Source organism: Hydractinia symbiolongicarpus, chromosome 3 (genome assembly GCF_029227915.1).
Source record: "Hydractinia symbiolongicarpus strain clone_291-10 chromosome 3, HSymV2.1, whole genome shotgun sequence".
NCBI lineage: Eukaryota > Metazoa > Cnidaria > Hydrozoa > Anthoathecata > Hydractiniidae > Hydractinia > Hydractinia symbiolongicarpus.
This window is the reverse complement of record NC_079877.1, coordinates 25854707-25875422: the sequence shown is the minus strand read 5'-3', so window position 1 is coordinate 25875422 and position 20716 is coordinate 25854707. Positions and strand designations below refer to the sequence as shown.

The window sequence follows — 20716 nt, the reverse complement described above, 5'->3', positions numbered from 1 at the left end:
TTCACTAAAACTTTCGTGCAGATTTTCGGGTACCTCAATATCAACCTGGGCAAACCCAAATAACGATCCATCCATCGCACCCCGCACCAGTAGCTCTAAGTTATGTGCCGATGTCGGTGTGGCCACCATGATCAACTGATCTTTCCCACAAGGAAAGTCCTGCATAAAGGTACTTGGGTACAGCTCGTTCGTGGTATCTAAAAAATAGGATCGCGGGACCGCCAATCATCCCTGTCCGCAAAAGGTCGTAGGCCTCATTCCTCGCACATTTTCACATGTTTTCCGTACCTCCGTGCAGGCCTTACAAGTCTTGTTATAGCAAGAGTCCTTACACCTATGCCTGCATGGGTCTCCTGGGGCGTATAGCCCTAGCTTCGGGTTCAGCCGTAGAGACATGTTCAATACGTAGCGCATCGACACGCCCGGAATACTGACCGCGTCCTTCAAAATATCAATTTCATCATCTTAATATTGCAACCTCGTCTTGTTCACGGCTTCAATGAACGGTTCCACATCGGCTAAGTTGTACTCATGCAACCAGTCCATCATGGTGACACAGCCTCGCCCGTAAAAATCGAAACGGAATGTCTCGTACTCTTCGCAGAATAGTGTGTTTTTCCCACTTAGACGGTTATAAAAGTCCTCGTGAGCCACAGGCCGTACATGTTTCAGTTTCTCGTGGCTCGCTAACCATTCACACGGAAACATAAGCTTTTCGAGTTTACATTCCAACGACTTGCACCAACCGTCATAGCTTAGACCGGGGGCAAGGAAATTTCTAATATCTAGAAATTTAAATCTCGAGGTAGTGAGGAACATGTAGTCCTTATCTTTTTTCGCTAACTTAATCTTATCACCTTGCACGATCTCTTCGACAAAATACCGCTTGATCAGGTTGATTTCGTTCTTGCCGGAATTAAACCCTATTACGGCTACTTGATTTACCCACTCATCCCACAACTCTTGGTTATTTTTAGAGAGCATGTCAAAGTCGTCGGGCTTTGGGTACTTTCTCTCGACCTCTTTCACAATGAGGGCATTCCTCTTTTCCAGCTCCTCCACAAACGTTTTAACCAGGATCTTCGTTTTAACCAGGATTTTCGTGCTCAATGAACGTCGGGTGGCTATTCAAACTATCGGCAATACCAACACTTACTGGAATGTGTCTTGAAAGGTATGTTAGATCAGAGGTTTGCCGGTAATTTAAAGGTGATAGGAGGGCTTCGAAATCAAATACCAGGTAGTTGGGATATGGTCTGAACTCCTTCTGAAAGTACCTCTTGATTTTGGATGGTTTTTCACATTCCCAAGCCGTGACAAGGCTATAGCCCTTTTCCCGTATCATCCTTTCCTTAGACAACGTTGCAGCATAATGAGCCTTGTCCGCCTCGGTTCTCCCAGACAGACAGGGACATCCGTGCCACTTATAACCGTTGTACTCGCAAACGGTCTTTGTGACAGGCTCATAGCCATCCACTTGCCACTCCTTTTTGTTATCACGGATAACACGCTCACCACCATGTCCACAGAGTGCATGATGGATATGCCTTCCGGTGTCCCTTGACATGTATTCCACCCATTTTGAGGCTTCATAGCTATACCCCTCATCATAAAAGACCTTCTCGGCCTTGCTCGGCATACGTTTCACCTTCCTCCCTATGCGAATGATCGTCGTCTTGACGCCCCCGCATTCGTTCCTCTAATGCCGGGTGAGGTGGTTGCTTTTGGTAAACAGTTGTTTGCATACCTCACATTCCCATTTCTGTTGGGCCAGCACGTCTAAATCCTTGATGTAGAAACAGTGCCCGTCCAGCCTTTCATAATACTTTCGGGCTAATATGAGAGCTGTCTTCGTTAGACGTTCTACTCCTCGTGCTACGTTGGCTCCCGGGGTCTCGGTGGTCCTAACAGGTGGTAAATAACCGTAAGTCCAAAACTCGTGATCCTCCAAATCGAGGAGCTTCATATCGCATTCTTCTACGAACGCTTCGATTTCCGCTATACTTGGCAACGACCTGGAGCTTTTAGTTTTGTGGTAATCAGACACATCCCACTCAATATGACAGCCAAAGCCGTACACAACCTTAACGCGCATGTCCATGTGAGGTGTAATTTTTTCGGATAATCGCATCCTTTAGTAGTCCTCCCTTGCCTCCCGTTCAATCTCGTCGTGAATCGTTGTCCCTCCCGAAATTTGTTCCCTTGCCTTTTTGTAATAGAATTCAACGGTATCCCGCACACTCTGTAGTCGATTGGCAAGGGCATCGCGGGTTGTTGCCACTGGTGCTGACACGGTGCTATATGGTTTGCTGATGGCATTCTTAAACCAACTAATCTTTTTTATATACACATTTCAATAAAGTCCGAAGATTTTATTCTGCCCAACTAACACAGTTATTCCCCTTTTCAAAGAATTTCCCCTACGCCATTTTTTGTATGATAATCTTTGATTTGCATGACTCAACACCGACTTGCAAGCGCATGCGTTGATGATCAGTGGATTTTTGCTGATGATCAACGTATTTTTGTGTAATGGAGCGTGACAATAAGTTGTGACGTCACAAACAAAAATGTGTAGTATGTTTTTTATAAGAGTTTGACCGTGATTTTTGAAAAAGTGTGCATAGAAGGACCCCCTACACTAGCTGTACTTAAGTCAAATTTAATGATAGTGCTTTTCTCTAAACACATTCGTCATTTTTTTACACAAGGTGTGGGCTTCATATTCTACATTAATGTCAGAACTGTCAAATGATATAAACCCTAAGGTATAGGCCGGTGCGCACGGCCTGCTTCGGTCATTTTCAACCTTTTTAATAATTCATCAACTTGTTTAATGTCCGAATTATTATTAACAGGTATTTCTAATAATCCGACAATCATAACATAACAGCGTCTTGGATCATAACGATTGTTTCCAGAAAATGGTCTTGCTAAACCAGTGATGAGAATTACCTCCTCCACCGAATCGTTTCTCTCCAGATTTGCAATCACTGATCTTTCGTTCTTCATTGTGATTTTGTAGTGGCTTGTACCAATATTTACTAGCCTTCTCTCGTTCTCTGTGTAAAAATCCAAAGAATTTTTTTTAACTCGCACCAGAGCAACAGAAGGACATTTTGCATTTTCTTCAACATAATGCTTTGCATTTTGTCTCTGTAAGCTGTCTCCATAAGCTTCTTCAATGCTGGACTTGCAATGCGGTATCAACTTTTCAATCAGGCCTGCTTCATATAATTCTCCTTTGATAACTTCATCACTGACTACAACGTCGTCCATTCGGTGGGGATAAGGAGTTCCTTTTTGCTTTTTTAGTGCTGTAAACGAATACCATCTCTGAACTTCCCAGTCAAATTCCTCTTCCCAACAACAAGAATCTTCTTCTGTTCTATAAATCGGTCTGACTAAACAATCATCTTCCTGATCATATCCAATGTAACAATAATTCCTATTGTTTTATCCACAATTATAATCAGAGGACTGTATAATAAGAATACGAGGTTTCGGGGGTATCAACCAAAGAGAACAACCTCGTTCAACAAGAAGTAAAATCTAATTAAGCTCTTCAAAAATATAAACAGAAAAATATATACAAAAGTGAGCGCACGTGTAAAGGTCACGTGTTCAAGTCACATGGTCAATTCAACATTCCCCCAGTTGACGGAGGTCAAAACTTGTCATCTCAAATGTTTACAATCTCAAGATCCTTTTCATCAACAAATGTTATCTTTGATTCAGCTAACTGATTTATTCGACCAATTCGCCATTGTGATCGTGGCATTCTATCATCAGCAACAACAACTACGTCGTCAACGTTTGGAATTAAACATTTATTGAAACGACTATTCTTCAATTTGTGGAATTCTCGTAATTCTGTGACGTATTCGTCACGCCATCTATTCCAAAAGTGTGTCAGTAATCGGTTTACGTTTTCTTTCCGTTTGACACTCATATCAGCCGAGAGATCTTCAGGTATTAAGTTGTTCTCATCTGCTTTCGTGTTTAATTTTCTTCCATACATAAGATGATTAGGTGTTAATGGTTCTTCATTAAGTTCTTCATATATGTACGTTAATGGTCTGTTATTTAGTATAAATTCAATTTCAGTTAGTATCGTTAAAAGTTCGTTCGAACTTTCTTCAGTGGTCTTTTGACTGATTTGACCAAACGTTCGAAGAATCCGCCTTGCCAAGGGGCAGACTCAATATTAAATTTCCAATTAATATTTTTACTAGCAGCAAAGTTTTGTACGTCTTCGCTAATAAAACATTTACCATTGTCAGATAAAATGAAGTTCGGTGCTCCTTTTCGAGCAATAAATCGTTTCAGAACTTCTATACATTCAGGTCCAGAAGAATTCGAAGCTAAGTCTAAATGAATAGCTCTAGTACTCGCACACGTTATAAGAACTATCCAAGCTTTATACATATCTGGTTCTTCGTTAAAAACATTTTTTACAAATAAAGGACCAGCATAGTCATGCCAACTACTTCAAATGACATGTTATCTTGTAATCTACTCTTCGGTAATGATGGAGGATCTGGGTACGGATATGGTTTGTTCTCGTACCTTCGGCACTTTTGACATGTACGAATAAAATTTCTAACAACATTTCTACCAGATGGAATCCAAAATTCTCTTCTAAGTTCTGTGAGTGTTATTTTCGTGCCATAATGCTTCACAGATTCATGCACATGTCGAATGATTAATTTTGTTAGATAAGAGTCTGGTACTAACAGAATAGGATACCTGGAGTTATATGGTACAGGAGCATTTCCTAACCGACCCCTGCACCTCAGCAAAAAATCTGTGTCTTCAAATAAATCCAGGTTCTTTTCCCAATGTTTAAATTTCTTGTGTCTTTTCACATCTTCTTGAGCATCTTTGATGATTACCAATCTTGCATGACCAATTTCTTCGGCTGATAGCCTCTTATAATTAAAATTTTTTCTATCTTCTTTCTTCTTTTTTACATTACTTATAAATCTCATCACATAAGCTGTGACGTGTACTAATTTATCAAAACTACTGTATTTTTTATATCAATTATGTTACGAATACCCGGTATAATTGGGAAATTCGTGTTTACACTATCCGAGACATTTTCATTGGCAGTAGAAACATCACATACAGTATCATACACTTCATCAGACACAGGAGTAGTAGAAGACATAACATTATCACAAACATTCTCAGACACAGTATCAGTAGAAATAATAGATAGATTTTCAGACACAGTAATATTTTTTAGTTCATTATTTAATGTTTGAACTTTTTCTTCTTTTGTCATGTCATCACTAATAAACTTATCACCAGGTTTAAGGTGTGGCCAGTGGGTTTCAAGTAAAGTTAGAAACGTGGGTCCACTGAACCACAAAGAATTCAATTCAGAGGGGGAGCAACCCCTAGATACTATATCTGCAGGGTTGTCTTTCGATGGTACTAAACACCATTTGCCAGATGCAGTCAGTTTTCTAATTTCCTCTAAGCGGTTTTGAACAAAGGTTTTATAATCTTTGTTATCGTTTTTAATCCATGAATATGCAATAGTTGAATCAGTCCAATAGAAAATATTGTCAATATTATACACATTCAATAATTCCTTTTTTAAAACGTCCATTAATCTAGCTAGCACCAAAGTGCCTAAAAGTTCAATTCGTGGTATAGTGGTATTTGTTAATGGTTTAATTCTTGATTTTGAACTCAAAAGTGCAGTTTTAACTTTACCAGACTTGTAAGTAAATCGAATGTATACACAACATCCATAAGCAATTTTAGAGCCATCAGAAAATCCATGTAATTCAATGTTTTCAAATTGATCATTTTCATCTTTATAAGCATAAAGTCTGTCAATATTTAAAGTTTCAGTGTCAAAGCTAGTACAAATTTCATTCCATCTTTGTAAAAATTCACCTTCTAAAGGTTGATCCCAGTCAAATTTTGCAACACACAAATCTTGGAACAATACTTTAATTGTCACAACAATAGGGTTAATTATCCCTAGTGGATCATAGATACTAGCTAAAAAATGCATGATATTTCGCTTCGTAGTAGGCAATTTTATGTTCTTCAGCATGTCAGAAAAATTGAAATTAATTTCGTCAGAGAGTTTGTTCCATTCAAGTCCCAAAACTTTAATAGTGGGTTGAAATTTGATTTCAGTTTCATCCTGAGTACTATTGACGATGTTCTCAAGCATTTTGGAGTTAGAGTTAAACTTTCTCAAATTAAACCCTCCTTCACTAAGCCTCTCCTGACACTTCGTGTAAAAACACAAAGCATCAGAATCATTAACGCCACCCGCAGTCAAATCATCAACATGCAGAGATTCAAGTAACTTCTGCACAAATTGCGGATCACATTCAACATAACCGTGTAAATGAAAAATCAAAGTTGCAGACAGAAGAAATGGAGAACAAGTGGCTCCAAAGACTACTCGGCAGAATCTATAATCAGCTAGCGCGTTATTTTCAAACTTTTGATCATCAAAATTATTCACATCGTCGTACCAGATAAATCGGAGTAAATTACGATCTTCAGGTGATACCGATATTTGATGGAAGGCTTTTTCAATGTCACCAGTTATTGCGATATTATACGCTCTAAATCGTAACAACACTCCAAACAATGAAGTGTTCAGTGATGGACCGGTATATAAACATTCATTTAGCGATCGACTATCTTTATGCTTTGCGCTAGCATCGAAGACTATACGTACTTTCGTTGTATTTCTGTTAGGTTTAATAACAGCTCTGTGGGGGAGATAATGGGTTTCCCCAACACCAGGGCTTTCTGTCGTCTTTTCAATGATACCGCTGTCCAATTGTTCTTTAAATATATCGTCGTATGTTTTCAATAATTCGGTATTGTTTTTTAATTTATTAAACTGTGATCGGAGGCGGTCTTTAGCTAGTGAATAGTTATCCTCAATGAACATTTTATCACCTTTCACTGGTAGCCTCACTTCGTAATGATGATCTTTGAATTTCCGCGCCCGAAGGCGTAGGAAATTCTTTAAAACCGTCGTTTTTTCTTTCGGAGCATTTTTTGAGAAAAAATCGACCCTGGGATTTCAGGTTGGTCCGTCACAGATGTAAACTTCGTACCCAAGCTCCTTAACAACTGGGAAGTCTAGTATTGACGCTTCAGGCCAAAATTGGTATTTGTTTTCGACAAAATTTGGCACAGTTAACAAAAATAGTATGCTGAACATAATGGTGACATAATAATTTTGATTTTTGTCACCTAAATGTCATTTCAGGACAAAATTGGTCCAAAAATTAAAACTACTTTATTTTTAACAAAATTTGGCACAGTAAACAAATAAAGTATGCTGAACATGATGGTGACATCAAAATTTTGATTTCTTGTTACCTAAATGTCATTTTAGGCCAAAATTGGTCCAAAAATTAAAACTACTTTATTTTTGACTAATTTTGCCACAATTAACAAAAAAAGTATGCTGAACATGATGGTGACATCAAAATTTTGGTTTTTTGCCACCTGAAATGTCATTTTAGGCCAAAATTGGTCCAAAAATTAAAACTACTTCATTTTCAACAAAATTTGGCAAAGTTAACAAAAAAAGTATGCTGAACATAATGGTGACAACAAAATTTTGATTTTTGTCACCTAAATGCCATTTTAGGCCAAAATTGGTCCAAAAATTAAAAAAACCACTTCATTTTCGGCTAAATCTGGCACAGTTAACAAATAAAGTATGCTGAAAATGATGATGGTACAAAAGTTTGGTTTTTGTCACGTAAATGTCATTTCAGGCCAAAATTTATCCAAAAATTAAAACTGCTTTATTTTCGACAAAAATTGACACAGTTAATAAAAAAATTATGCTGAAAATGATGGTCACATCAAAATTTTGATTTTTTGTCAACTAATGCCGTTTAAGACCATAAACGCTTCAATCGCAAGACTTTCAACCATGAATGATAGGCTGTATTTTTTGTTAGCAATTTCTTTTAAAATGTGAGTTTATTATGACACGTTTCGTTTTGTTTGCGTTTGTTGTAAGATATAATGTCACTGATGGGCTTTATCTTCAGAGGTTCATGCACCAAACCCCTTCGAATGTTTGGCACAATAACACAACGAATTAGCAGGTTTTCATCAAATATTTTGGTAGCGCGCGGAAATTCTTAGAGCCCCCAGGGCTTCTTGTTAAATTTTATTTCATCCGTGAATTTGTCGTAAATACTAGGTTCTTCGGAGGAAATCCCTAAACTTTCCAAGTTGAAAAATTTATTCACGTTTTCATTCAGAATCTCATAATCTGATTGAGTTTCTTTCATAATTAATAACGAATGAGTACAAGCCATATTTGCTGTAACAGGAGTGGTAGAGACAGTAGAAACTGGACCACTTAAGATAAATCCAAGTTTTGATCCCATGGCAACAGGACCTCCGCTAGAACTTCGTAAAACAGTTTTCGTGAAAAAATTCCAGTAATAATCGGCTCCAATTAATATGTCGACGTGTAGATCGTCGCTAAAATTCTGATCAGCTAATTGTAAGCCTTGCAAATGTTCATAATTTTCAACAGCAAAATTGATAGTTTGTCCGGAAACAGGTTTGCAAATATCATTCACAAAGGTAGAAACATTAATGCTCTCATTCGATATTGTGCTTTTAATTTCAAATTTGACAAGATCAAGTTTTTTCGTAGAGTGTTCACCTCCAAAGACTTTAATACTCAGTTCTTTTTTTGAAACAGTTTTTAAATTCAACTTTTTTCTCGCTTGCGGTGTGATGTACGACAATTGCGAACCGCTGTCAAATAAAATGCGTAATTTCGCAGAAAAATTTCCATCGCATGATGTAACTGTAGCCATAGCAGTTTGCAGCAAAACATTATTTTGATCAGAAGCTATGTTTATATTAGCAGGTGTAACGTTCGAGGAAGAATCTTCACTTTCTGCATCTTTATTTTCGGTTTCATTTTTCTTAGGACTACGACTAGGAGGAGGATTTGGATTATGTTTCTTTTCGCATAAGGCTACGTGATGTTTTCCTTTGCAGTGAAAACAACGAAAACTTGCTTTGCATTCACGACTCATGTGTCCTTTTCTTAAACATAAAAAACAGCGTCCATTTTTCAAAACAATTTCTTTCCTGGTTTCTAATTTTGTTACAGTTCTGCATTCATGTGATTTATGCTCACCAGAACAAAAGGAACAGAATAACTTTCGGGTACCAGTTCGCGCAGCTTGTGCATTCAAAGAACTTCCACTGCTGGGGAACTCCCGCTGCTCATCTTCTTCTAATTTTATATTCGAAAGTTTTTCACGTGCCATAATTTCTTTTCTTAAAAATTTTAACACAGCTTCAGCGTCCCAAATATCTTCATCAAATTTTCTACTTATCATTAATTTGATATCATTCGGTAATTTTGACAAAACAACAGGAATAAGCATAGGTCCATAGTTTTCTGCTTTAAAACCCAGGGCTTTCAAACTTCTCACTTGAGATTCGATTAGGTCGTAAAGTTTTCGCATAGATTTAATATCTCTCGAACTTTTTACATTTTCAAGAGTCAAAAGTTTGTTCATATGAGCTGACACAGTGATTTGTGGATCACCAAATCGTTCTTTTAAAAGATCTCGCGCAATTTCATAGTTTTCGTTACATAACGATAAACCGCTGATTGTTTGTTCTGCCGAGCCCGACAAAAGATTTGTCAAATACGTCAATTTTTCGACAGAAGAAAGAGATTCATTCTTATGTATCGCACACTCAAAAGATTCGTCAAAGGACTTCCATTGCAAAGGATCACCGTTAAACTTTTTCAGCTCAAGTTTCGGAAGTTTAATTCGATCCCTCACGCTGGAGTTTCCAGACCCATCAGAAGAAGTAACAGAAACATTACCTTCAATTTCAAACACATGCTTGTCAAGAAACTTTTTCAATGTTGTTAACTCTTTCGCAGCATACTGCTCAAATTCCAAGTGTGACATCATTTCATTAGCTAAATTCTCTGGCTCAATTAAGTCATTAATTTCATTTTGAATAGTTGTTACGTTCAATAATTTAGCTTCCAGTAAATCATAACTGGATAAGAGTACCGCACCATGATCTTTCAAAGCAAACCTTTCATAAATAGGTTTCACAGTTTCATTAACAATTTTCTTAAAAACACCAACATAAGCACCACGACTTCTTCTCTTTTTACTGATATCTTCAGTCATGTTTGTATATAATTTCAAAAGTAACTAAATTGTAAGTGTTGTAAATTCAAAAAATGTTCTAATGTTTATGTGTATAATTTCAAAAGTTCTATGTGAGTAAATATTCAGCAACTGTCGATTAAATAAACCAACGATCAATAATTATATCCAACAATAAATCCGGCTCGGTGGACCAATGTTTTATCCACAATTATAATCAGAGGACTGTATAATAAGAATACGAGGTTTCGGGGGTATTAACCAAAGAGAACAACCTCGTTCAACAAGAAGTAAAATCTAATTAAGCTCTTCAAAAATATAAACAGAAAAATATATACAAAAGTGAGCGCACGTGTAAAGGTCACGTGTTCAAGTCACATGGTCAATTCAACACCTATTCATAACAGCCTTAGCTATTATACATACGCTGAGTTAAGAGTATGGATCTGAAAAGGAATAAATTCTGCTGCAACTTGGACATGTCAAACGCGTTTCAGTAACGTTAGGACGAGTTAAAATACGTTTACATGTGATACAACGAAACATGGAATGAGGTTCACTCATTATCACCATCATCCTGTGCTTGAAGTCCATTCTTGTATTTGATGATAAACTTAACTACCGAAAAATCTTGTCATTGGAATAGTTTAAATTTGTTTAACTTAAACTTTTTATAGATAGCAGATTAAAGACCACGAGATGGCCATTGTCATAGTAAAAAAATTTCGTAATGGCTTTTAAAACAATAGGCTTATTTATAATCTTGTCTGTAGTGGTCTGTTTTTGTAACACGATAGTGAAAAAGGTGACTCATGTTCAGCTTTCGCTTTCAGGTTAACCACTTTTTATTCAGTTTTGGAGTTTAGCATTCATTCAAATTTTAAGCAGTATGCAAAATTTTATGGTTTAAAGATTCTTTCCGATATAATCTTGTTAAACGACCCAGCAAGCACTGTAAAAGTATAATGATACTTAATCGTCGCACGCTTTATCTTCACACCCTTGCTTTCCAAGAGTTTTGTGACGTTTGACATGGATTCCAGCCCATTAGGCATTGAATGACTTTGGGTAGCTTAGAGGACCCGCTTTGCATATAGCCTCGGTCATCTCCGAAACACGTGGGGCTTTGTTCGTTCTTAAAGGTCTTGTTACCTTATACGTTGAAGCCACATCGATGCCTGTCAGTATATACTTATAGGTGTTGCCGTACAGCTTATTGTGCGGCATATATAATACGTCACACTGGTGCATTTCCTTTGGTGATGTCACGTTGAAGTGAGTAGTCGGGTAGTCAATCTTTGTTGAACCGCAAATATTTCAAAGCCAGCGTAGGATGAGATAGCCCTTATTTGGCTTTCTTTTGCGACATCTCGCTGTCATTAGCGAGTAACTTTGTTGCTTTTTGTCCAATCCATAATGCTCTGGCTGGTAGTAAATAATACTTAGCTGCTGTCTTCTTGTTCAGGTAACGTATGTGCTATTCAGGTAGTGCTCATCTATTATAGCATAGTGTACGTGACTAGCCTCCTTGATTCCTACTTGCTTTTGTTGTTGCAGCCTGTATACAAAGGGCAGGCATTTTTAGATCTTTCCAAACTGATTATGTAGCAGTTCCACTATCACTACATACAGTTGAGACATGGCAGTAAATTGCGAGTCTGCTATACAGATACGGATATATTTGTGTATTATACACGTACGAAAGACGTTTACATCAAAAAGCCGCAGATATAGGGACACGCTCTAAGACAAGCGACGACGACGCAAGGCCTCTTCCCATCGGTAAGGACAAGAAAGTTGTGGCTTTGATGAAGGATAAACTAGGCGAAAAATAATGACGAAACTTGTGGCACTGAAAGCAAATCTGTAAGCCTATAAGAGTCCTGCGGAGAAGGGCGGTGGTCGAAAATCAAAAAGTCTGTTTTATTAGTTTAACTATGAATTTAAAGTATTTACGATTGCAAGCGTAAATAAAGCCTATTTTGTGATGAATTATTAATATAAGTAATTAATTGAAATGGTAAACGACAGACTGCAGCCTGTTTATTATTTCATTTGATCTAAAGTTACATGGTTGTTTTGTTTTTTAAAAATAGCGTTTTTAAATGGGCTTCCCATTGGATGTGTAACACGCGTACCTGCATCCTGATGGTCAATATGGCTCATTGTATTGACCGATTGACCCGTCATTGTTCAAAATTAGTTTTTCAACCTTTATAGGGAAACAGATTAAGTAAAATAAAATATGTTGTGTGACAAATTTTGCTATAACAGATCCCTGTAAGACTTTCACTGGATGTGCAACAGCAATAAGGTCAGCATTTTCCAAAAAGGATGACATTATCGAATTGATGTTTAGCATAGACTAATCAATTTGTTAGTCCCCTAAGACTGTTTTGCGACCAGGTTAGCTAAATGCAATATACGCTTTATTTATAAGAAAACTAAAATTCTAACCAGGCCGGTAATTATTCTTATTTCTCTATTTTTCTAAACAATAGATCTATTGTTTTTAACCTGAAATCCAAGTCTGATATTCTTATAAAGCATATTATTTTAAAAGAAAAAGTGTGTATTGCAGCCAAAAGTGGTGCGGTTTAACTATTTTATAAATTAACTAAAATCTTACATTTTTGTCAGCATGTTTGTATAGGTATGACAAGGCAAAAAACATATCATGAAATAATTAGATATTTTTCTAAGAAATAACCATTAAAAACGACACGTCCTATCCTGTGTTTTATTTTAAAAAATGGCAATTAAAGAAGAAAAAAAAGTAATTAGGCATTAAGAAAATGAAGCCATTCATTTGTTTTTGTTTTTTAAAACAGTATTGAAAAGCAGAAAAACATTTTCAAATTTAAAAAACAAAACCTTTTTAACAAAAAAACAATTTTTTTATGTATCTGTGACTGTGTAGAGGATTAAAATTTGTCTTTCTCATTGTCAACTTTTAAATAGTGAGAAAAAAAGAACCGAGAATCTTTTCATCATCTCTTTTTTCTTTATTTTAAACCATCAAAATTTTCAGACGGCTTCAGCTCCAGTTTTGTGGGTACAATTAGCAGAAACAAAGAAGTTTTACGTTGAAAACAAAACAAAAACCATGATTATTTCTTCCTTCTGATAATCGAAACATGGTTCATTAGTTATTATTGTTTTATAAAAAGATAACTAGATGCATTAACGAATCCTTGAAATTATATGGGTCCTATAGAAATATTGAACATGGAAATGGTCCACTTTGGACTTAACATGCTTGTTTCATGTTTGTTTCATTGTTTATTTTCGTCTTTTTTTATAGCAAATTCATAATGTAGTACTAAAATTTTCTAGAGTTTTAGTCAAAAAACTTTTCTGCCTAGTAGTAGTAACTAAGTACGGTAAAAAGGTGCATAAAATTTCGCCACTCCAACTCAACAATGTTAAAACATAATCTTAGAGGTTAAAGTTACGTCATTGAGAGTTCTTCCCTTTATACTTCCGTTGATTCCTTTTTATAAGAGAGCTGTATAATTTTAACTTCACATTGGATTTTCCCTGTTAGTTTTAGAAACAAAGAAAAAAACACTATTACTAATTATTTCACAATTATGAAATACTTACAACTAATTAATAATGCCGAAGTGATATTTTATTGAAAGTGCTTACTTGTTCAGTATTAATTTGAGGGAATTATTCAACTATTTTTGTAATTAGTGGGAAGTGTAAAATAGAGCATATAAAAAGGGCAAACTTCTGAACCTGAGTATATAGAGGTTTAGGTTGTATGCTCAGAAGGTGAAAGAATAAAATCTAAGGGGACTCATTATACAGTACAAACATTTTCAAGAATGTTTTTAATTTTGTTGCTATCTCTAGTGAGTTATGCTTGCACACTTGAAGTTGCTGTATATCGTACCTCTGCTGTTGACCAAATTGCATATGTTGGCTTAAATTCTGGAATTTGTTCGAAAATTGGTGCTTCTGTTCACCTGGAATCAAGTAAAGGCGTGACGTGTGAATGTCCTTCTAATAAAACCTTTTACAGTAAAAGTATAAGTGACAGTCCATCGTGTCGTAGTGACGACGGTGCTGATTTAGGTGGGTTGTCATGGTTTTAATCTTCTTTATAAAAAGTCATTTCATTTTCTCTGTTTATAAAAAAGTTGCATAGATATGTAAATAAGAAAAACAATCCAAGTCCAAATTAAGTAAGCAAGACTGCAACCTAATAGGGTTTGCCTAATTATCCACCAATAAGTGATACTGAAATCGATAAACAGTCTTGTGCTGATTATTCAACTCCCCTATTCTTGAAAACACATTTAGGTTGCCCAATTTGTACCGGGGATTGCCTGCACATCCTAGATAGTTCGTTGACGCTCTCCAGAGTAAGCACAGGAAACCATTATGCATGCTCAAAGACGTATGGAGGCTACACAATCAAAAGATGGAACGGTAAAAGTTGGGTTCAATTCTCTCGAACTGATGATTTTACAGTTTCATATACAACATCAGAAGGCAAAACTTATGTAGATTTTGAGGTAAGCTTTAACAGAATATTTTGATCAGTAAGAATAAAACATGCCGTGGTGATACCACCTGGACTTTTTAAGGGTGCCACTTTTGCAAGAAGGGATAGAGAAAGAGGAGAGGTACAAGGAAGGAGTGAGGAACAAGTGCGCTCCATAACTTTGCGAGGGACCACACGAATGTAATAAAAGTGCAATATTTATACAACTGAAATAATACGCTAGGGAAGTAGTAGTTTTAGAAGGTATGTTGATTGACACTTCTTCTAACAGTTGCTTGTTGGTAACAGAGAGAACAGAGAATTCAATGAAATTGTATTGGATCCTCTAGAAATCCTAGTTGGGTTTTATTTGCGTAATAAAGTCATGAAAACAATAAATCAATGTCTTGTTTTGCTATCGTTAAAATACTCCAGGTGTTTTAAAAATACTCTGAACCGAATTATTGCTTTTTTTACATATCTTCCAGATTTTAATGAATGATGATGGAAAAAATGTAACATTTCTTCCAGATACAAATGTTTTGTTTTTTTGTATTTTTAGTGGAATGATGAAAATTCGTATTTACTGTATACTGGACTATTTCTTATAACACCTTATTGTGGAAATAAACCACTTTCTTGCTTCTTGGCAAAAGCTATCGGATTGGAAGCATGTAAGTTTTACGAGTTACCTAATTGATAGAGTTTTACAATTCTTAGAAGTAACGTAAGAAGAAAAAAAATATTACTTTAATTAGTTTGGTGTCTAATTAACAATCACGTGAAAAGATTTAATACTTCCGTAATTACATCATTAACTGCTGCACTGTTAGGTACCGAATAAACAACCCCCGCTTATTGTTTTTTAAATTTATTTCCCGCAAATGATATGTGGAACATTGTAAAGTATAACTAATGCTTTAGTTTTCTGGGGTGGGACTAGAATAAAGCATGCTTTGACTAAAGCAAGTTACCGGTAACATCAAAGGGAGAGTTGTAAACAAAATTTAAAACAAAACGTTCATATTGTTGTTTTTCTCACATTCGAATGAACTTTCACTTTCATAGTACCCACTCAAAATCCTCACTTTTAATACTCAAATATTTGCGCGTAATTTCTTATTCTATTGTTTTATGCACCCACAGCAGCTAAAACAAAAATAAAAAGATCTCGAAGCACTCTTTATCTTTCCTTTATTTAAAATGCGTTCATATTATTAAGCTTTAAATCGTACTTTAAATTTACAGCATGCTTTTAAATCTTTCCTTTTTTCTTATTTAAAATAACGATATTTCTAATCCCCCGTCTGTTATAGTTTTCATCATTGAATTGGTGTGTATATAGATTTTTAACTTAATCCGAGATGTTTTGGGTATTAATGTTACTTAATTTTAATTAATCTATTAAACCTCGGTTTCAAGCAGAGGTTAATTCGCACAAAATTAAAAACCTGTTTTAACCGGTTGTTTATTTGCTTAATCGGGAGATTTCACATTTTATCAAGTGCTCAGTGAAGATTTCAAAAATCACATTCATTTTGTTTCAAAAAGTTGAGAAATATCAGCGGTACATCGAAAAAAAACTAATTCGGGAAAGGCGTTTATCAAAAAAAATATATTTTCAGTCCGAAAAGCCACAAGCTGTGTTATTTTTAAATATACGTTTACTTTTAGATACGACAATAGATGCAAATAACAATGAAAGTAAAAAATCAAAAACAGCGGTATCCGCAAGTGTTTCAACCGTTATCATATTTCTATTATTCCTGTTTGTTTATCTTTACTACAAACGGGGGTGAGTAACTTATAAGATAGACAGGGGTATTAAACAAGGATGGAGGGAAATCGGATATCGAAAATAAATCAGTCAAGTTTGTGATATCCGACGGGCCTCTGGCCAGGTTATATATCATCAAAGCAAGACTGCATAAATTCGATATCCGATTTCACTGAATTAAAAAACTATTTTATCATCCAATTTTTCAAGACGAATACTTTGACAAAAAATTTTCGTATTAAATTTATAAAATTAAGGTTGCAAATCTTTCTAAATTTTTTCCATTTTTATAACAACAGCAAATAAAAAATGTTTTTCTTAGAAAATTATCTTGCAACATTCAAAATATAAAATGTTTTATGGCATTTTTTCCCCTATATTCTCCTTCTTTGAGATTTTCAAGATAATAGATTGCTCTAATAAAAAAGCGTAGGAGTGTTAAATTAATTTATGTATGATATCAACCTCGTCCCCAGGGCATCTTGTATCTTCTCTGACCCCGGGACGGGTCAGAAAAGATACAAGATGCCCTGGGGACGAGGTTGGTATGATATTCGATATCGAATATTTAAAATTATTCAGCGGAGTAATTTGCTAATAGGTGGGTGTTAATAAATATTATTATTTCTTAGATTTTTTTCATCTCACAATAATAATATTTCATATTTCTTGTATTTTTTATTGTTTAAATAGTGCATTTGATTGCTTAGATATCTCAAAACAAAAATACAAGCACTAAGAAGAAATCAACAAAATAAAATTGAGAAAAAAGTGGAGGTGCCAATAGCACCGGTAGTTAATCCCGCTTTTGTTCTGTCCGCATCCGAATCACAGGTGATAAAGCCACCAGCTCATACGTCATATAATAATGGGGGGTCGCACGCAACTTTAAGTCCTGGTCCTGCGACGTCTCCACCAATTTTAACTAACGTAAGTGTCACACAACATCCACAACCAAACCATTCACAGCCGCCAGTTCATCATCCTGTGACACAGACGCTACAGCAATCTATTACGCCGACAAGTAACACACAAGTTCAATCAAAGACAAACCTAGGAACGCAAAACAAATTATTGTCTAGTGTTGTTAGTTGAGTAACAAGTGGTTTTGTTGATTCTTTCAGTGAGGAGTAAACAGTTTATGATATGGATTGACTTATGTTATTATCAAACATGTGAGCATTCTACTCATCATATAGTTCTATGGCCCTTTGCTACATTACAATGCACAATAGAAGAGTTAACAGAATTGAAAATCATACAGAGTAAGGTTATCAAATTGAAATGATTAGGAACTTTTCTAAATTTATTATATAAAGTTTGTAAATTATAAAGAAAATTAGGAACCTTTTTTAAAATTGTAAAGCTTCTTTTTATGTGTTTTGTTAAGTACATAACATTTTTTAATTTTTTTTCTAACAAATATATTTTTATTGACCTATATTGTCAATTTATTAAATTATAATTCTCTGTAAAAAAGTCAATTTGGCAGATGCAAAAAATAATTGATGTTGAAAGTCCGGTCCTTATACAATCCTTATCTATCGGGGTTTGGTTATTCATTGGTTCTGCTGCAATTCTTGAAATGTTGATCAGCAAAATACCTAAAAACATGTTCGTTTGTTTCGCGTCTAAGCCACCCTAATGCATCGACAGATTTAGACTACTTCACTCGGCTACATCAACAGAAAAAAAAAAACAAGTCCTGATATTTTCTCTGGTTCTTTCCCGAGCCTTTAGGTCCACAAAGAAGTTAAAAGATGAAACAAAAAAAAAGTTAATTAACCGTAACCGTAGGTTGTTTCTTCTGAACATTCAGTTTTGTAAAATACAGAATATTTTTACAGAGATGTTTAATAGCCGTTGCGTAGAAAATTGTGGCTAATAAAATAGAAAAGCTTTGTTTACTATACGAGCTTTGTTATACATTTTTTGATTTTTCTCTCGTTACCCAGACTCCTGAAAATTTTGCTCGGTCATATTTTACATGTAAAATATGAGATATTTTATTTATCTCTTCTTAGCCAATCACGTTGAAATATTTTTCGAGTTAGTGATAAGCAAAAAGTGTTGCAAAAAGTTTTCTTACTTATCCAAAACCTAAATAAAACCCAAAATTTTCCTTAATCTAAAAGCTGGCTGGTTTATTAATTCAAAAATTTGATTCTGGCAATATTTGGCCGTTGTTAAGATAGCTAATTAGTGCGCGGTGCCCATAAATTCCGGAGAAATGTTCTATATTGCTTATCCTCGAACATTAATCCTGTGAAACACTTTTGTGTGGTGCAAAATATTTATTTTCCCCTATAGTTAGCAAAAAATTATGACACGAGAAAAAATCAATCAGCGGCGTTATTATGTATTCGGTAAAATACACGATGTTCATGTTTTTAAATGAGAGGCGAACTAAGCAATGACTAACAGAACACCAATTTCTTCTGGTAGAAGGTAAAATAATAGCATAGTAGAGGTACAGACTTAAAACGCTCTTATCAATCATGCTTACTGTGAGTCAAAAGTAACCGCTCTATATTTTGGAAGTTAATAGGAAACTCCTTACTGTACTGTTATTGTAGGATGATTGACTTAGTTGACTGTTAGTGGACTTTTAGAGACGAGAATAGGTTGCCACTTTGACGGCATAGAAAAATCCATAGGCCTCATGCGAATCTTAGTATGAAAGCAATAATGCCAGATCAACGTATTATTCGCGACTTTACAGAAGTATCTACATTTACGTATACCTTATCAGGGAAAAAAAAGCCGGGGAAATGTGACTCACTTTTTGCAAGTGACTTAATTTTTCCCCGACTAAAATTTCCCCTGATTATTTATTCCCCTACTAGTACTTTCACCGGATTTTTTAATACCAAACTAAGAATTTACCCCGACTTTTTTCTTTTATCCTAAACTATAAATCAGGAGAGGATGAATTTACAATTAGTGCAAAAAACGACATAATTGTTTTGAACTAGATTTTTGTACTTATTCTCCTAGTTGTTTTTGTATAAAAAACATACTTAGATAAATTAAAAGAATGATTGGATATGTGAGATTATCTACAGAAATATCAAAAATTAGTCGGGGAGAAAGTGACTTATTTGAAAAATTAGACGGGGAAAAGTGACTTAATTTTTTCCCGACTAAATTTTAACCCGACAAAAATTTCCCCCGATTGTTTTTCCCTGATAAAGTACATGGTTTACTAACATTAATATAAAGTAGCGAGACCGTCGCCGGGTAAAAAGCACCAACGTCAACGAAATGATCAAAAATATGGACAAGAAAAAACTTTTCCTTTTCTCTACATCGAAGAGATTATATTGTTTCACACTAAAGCTGGAACTATTTAGAGCTCAGTATTACACCATGTCTACACGATTTTCAACCGTACACCAAGATCCTGATAGCTGAACTATTTAGAGTTTAGTATTAATAAGAACAATGTATGGCTTAACCAGCCTAATTTCTGTGATTATTAACAGAAATAAAACAAAAATGGCCACAATTTGCGTGAAATCAATAAGACCATGGAGACCCATAAAATAGCCAACACGAGAAAAAGGCGTTAAACAATGAGAAGCTCCTTCCAGAAACCAGTTTACACTATATCTACTTCGACTTGGCTAGGAGCATGGCAATGAAACGAGTCGTGCAACGGCTGCCTACTAGAGTAAAACTTCTATCGTTTAGACCGCATTGAACAAGAGTCATGTACCCTGAAGTCGCATTAAATCATTTTGAGTAAGCGGTTGTTTATGTGATGGGAAGAGTGGGACTATTACCGGGGCGGCACGTAGACCCGGACAGTTTTTGTCACGCCGTACATGGAAAAAATGTCCGGTTATGTTTTTTTTTCTTTCAATTAAAATACGGAGAAGTTATCTTGTTCGTCCTGGGACGGTGTGTTTATATCGGAAAAACGTCCCAGCCGCGCTGGGATCCTGTTTAGCTTAAACAGAATCTCGCTTAGCCGGGACAAAACGAAATTGTTGGGGACAAAAATTCCTTTATACTGATTTTTAGTACAAATATTGATGAGGGCGGGATCCTGGTAAACGTCACGTCTCAGCAATCGTCCCTTCCGCCTCTCATACAAGCAGCCCATGGATTTAAAGTGACACTAATTGTGACATCATTTCGTACCTAAGCCATTAAAGACACCTGAATTAGTTCGCTATCTATCACAAATACAAGTTTTATACTTAACATATTCTTTTTTGAACTCTTTGTACCCAGATCAAAAAAGCTTTTTTTTGAAAAAAA

At 35.5% G+C, this 20716-nt stretch overlaps 4 protein-coding genes across 4 annotated transcripts; 1 reads left to right on the top strand and 3 right to left on the bottom strand.

Annotated features, from left to right (window-relative positions):
- Positions 1-3534: 3534 nt before the first annotated feature.
- Positions 3535-7250, bottom strand: LOC130636480 (uncharacterized). Its single transcript, XM_057446218.1, has 2 exons — positions 4750-7250; positions 3535-4258 (listed from the first exon to the last, which is right to left on the bottom strand). Exon 1 carries the CDS (start codon positions 6935-6937, stop codon positions 5012-5014), a length of 1926 nt encoding a protein of 641 aa, XP_057302201.1. The 5' UTR covers positions 6938-7250; the 3' UTR covers positions 3535-4258; positions 4750-5011.
- LOC130636996 (uncharacterized) lies at positions 4455-4991 on the bottom strand. The gene has a single exon (XM_057446851.1). The coding sequence runs from the start codon at positions 4989-4991 to the stop codon at positions 4455-4457; it is 537 nt and encodes a 178-aa protein (XP_057302834.1).
- Positions 7251-7445: 195 nt separating the features above from the next.
- On the bottom strand, positions 7446-10199 carry LOC130636995 (uncharacterized). Its single transcript, XM_057446850.1, has 2 exons — positions 8213-10199; positions 7446-7462 (listed from the first exon to the last, which is right to left on the bottom strand). The coding sequence occupies exons 1-2, from the start codon at positions 10197-10199 to the stop codon at positions 7446-7448; spliced, it is 2004 nt and encodes a 667-aa protein (XP_057302833.1).
- A 3515-nt stretch (positions 10200-13714) lies between these two features.
- LOC130635465 (uncharacterized) lies at positions 13715-17885 on the top strand. Its single transcript, XM_057444797.1, has 5 exons — positions 13715-14261; positions 14490-14704; positions 15236-15347; positions 16348-16468; positions 17161-17885. The coding sequence occupies exons 1-5, from the start codon at positions 14012-14014 to the stop codon at positions 17543-17545; spliced, it is 1083 nt and encodes a 360-aa protein (XP_057300780.1). The 5' UTR covers positions 13715-14011; the 3' UTR covers positions 17546-17885.
- Positions 17886-20716: the final 2831 nt, after the last annotated feature.

Excerpts from the sequence above, each read along its gene's own strand:
- LOC130636996 (XM_057446851.1), bottom strand. The coding sequence starts at position 4,991 with ATGAGATTTATAAGTAATGTAAAAAAGAAGAAAGAAGATAGAAAAAAT.
- LOC130636480 (XM_057446218.1), bottom strand. The coding sequence starts at position 6,937 with ATGTTCATTGAGGATAACTATTCACTAGCTAAAGACCGCCTCCGATCA.
- LOC130636995 (XM_057446850.1), bottom strand. The coding sequence starts at position 10,199 with ATGACTGAAGATATCAGTAAAAAGAGAAGAAGTCGTGGTGCTTATGTT.
- LOC130635465 (XM_057444797.1), top strand. The coding sequence starts at position 14,012 with ATGTTTTTAATTTTGTTGCTATCTCTAGTGAGTTATGCTTGCACACTT. Across the intron at positions 14,705-15,235 it reads AAACTTATGTAGATTTTGAG|TGGAATGATGAAAATTCGTA; the intron begins GTAAGCTTTAAC and ends TTGTATTTTTAG. Across the intron at positions 16,469-17,160 it reads TATCTTTACTACAAACGGGG|ATATCTCAAAACAAAAATAC; the intron begins GTGAGTAACTTA and ends TTGATTGCTTAG.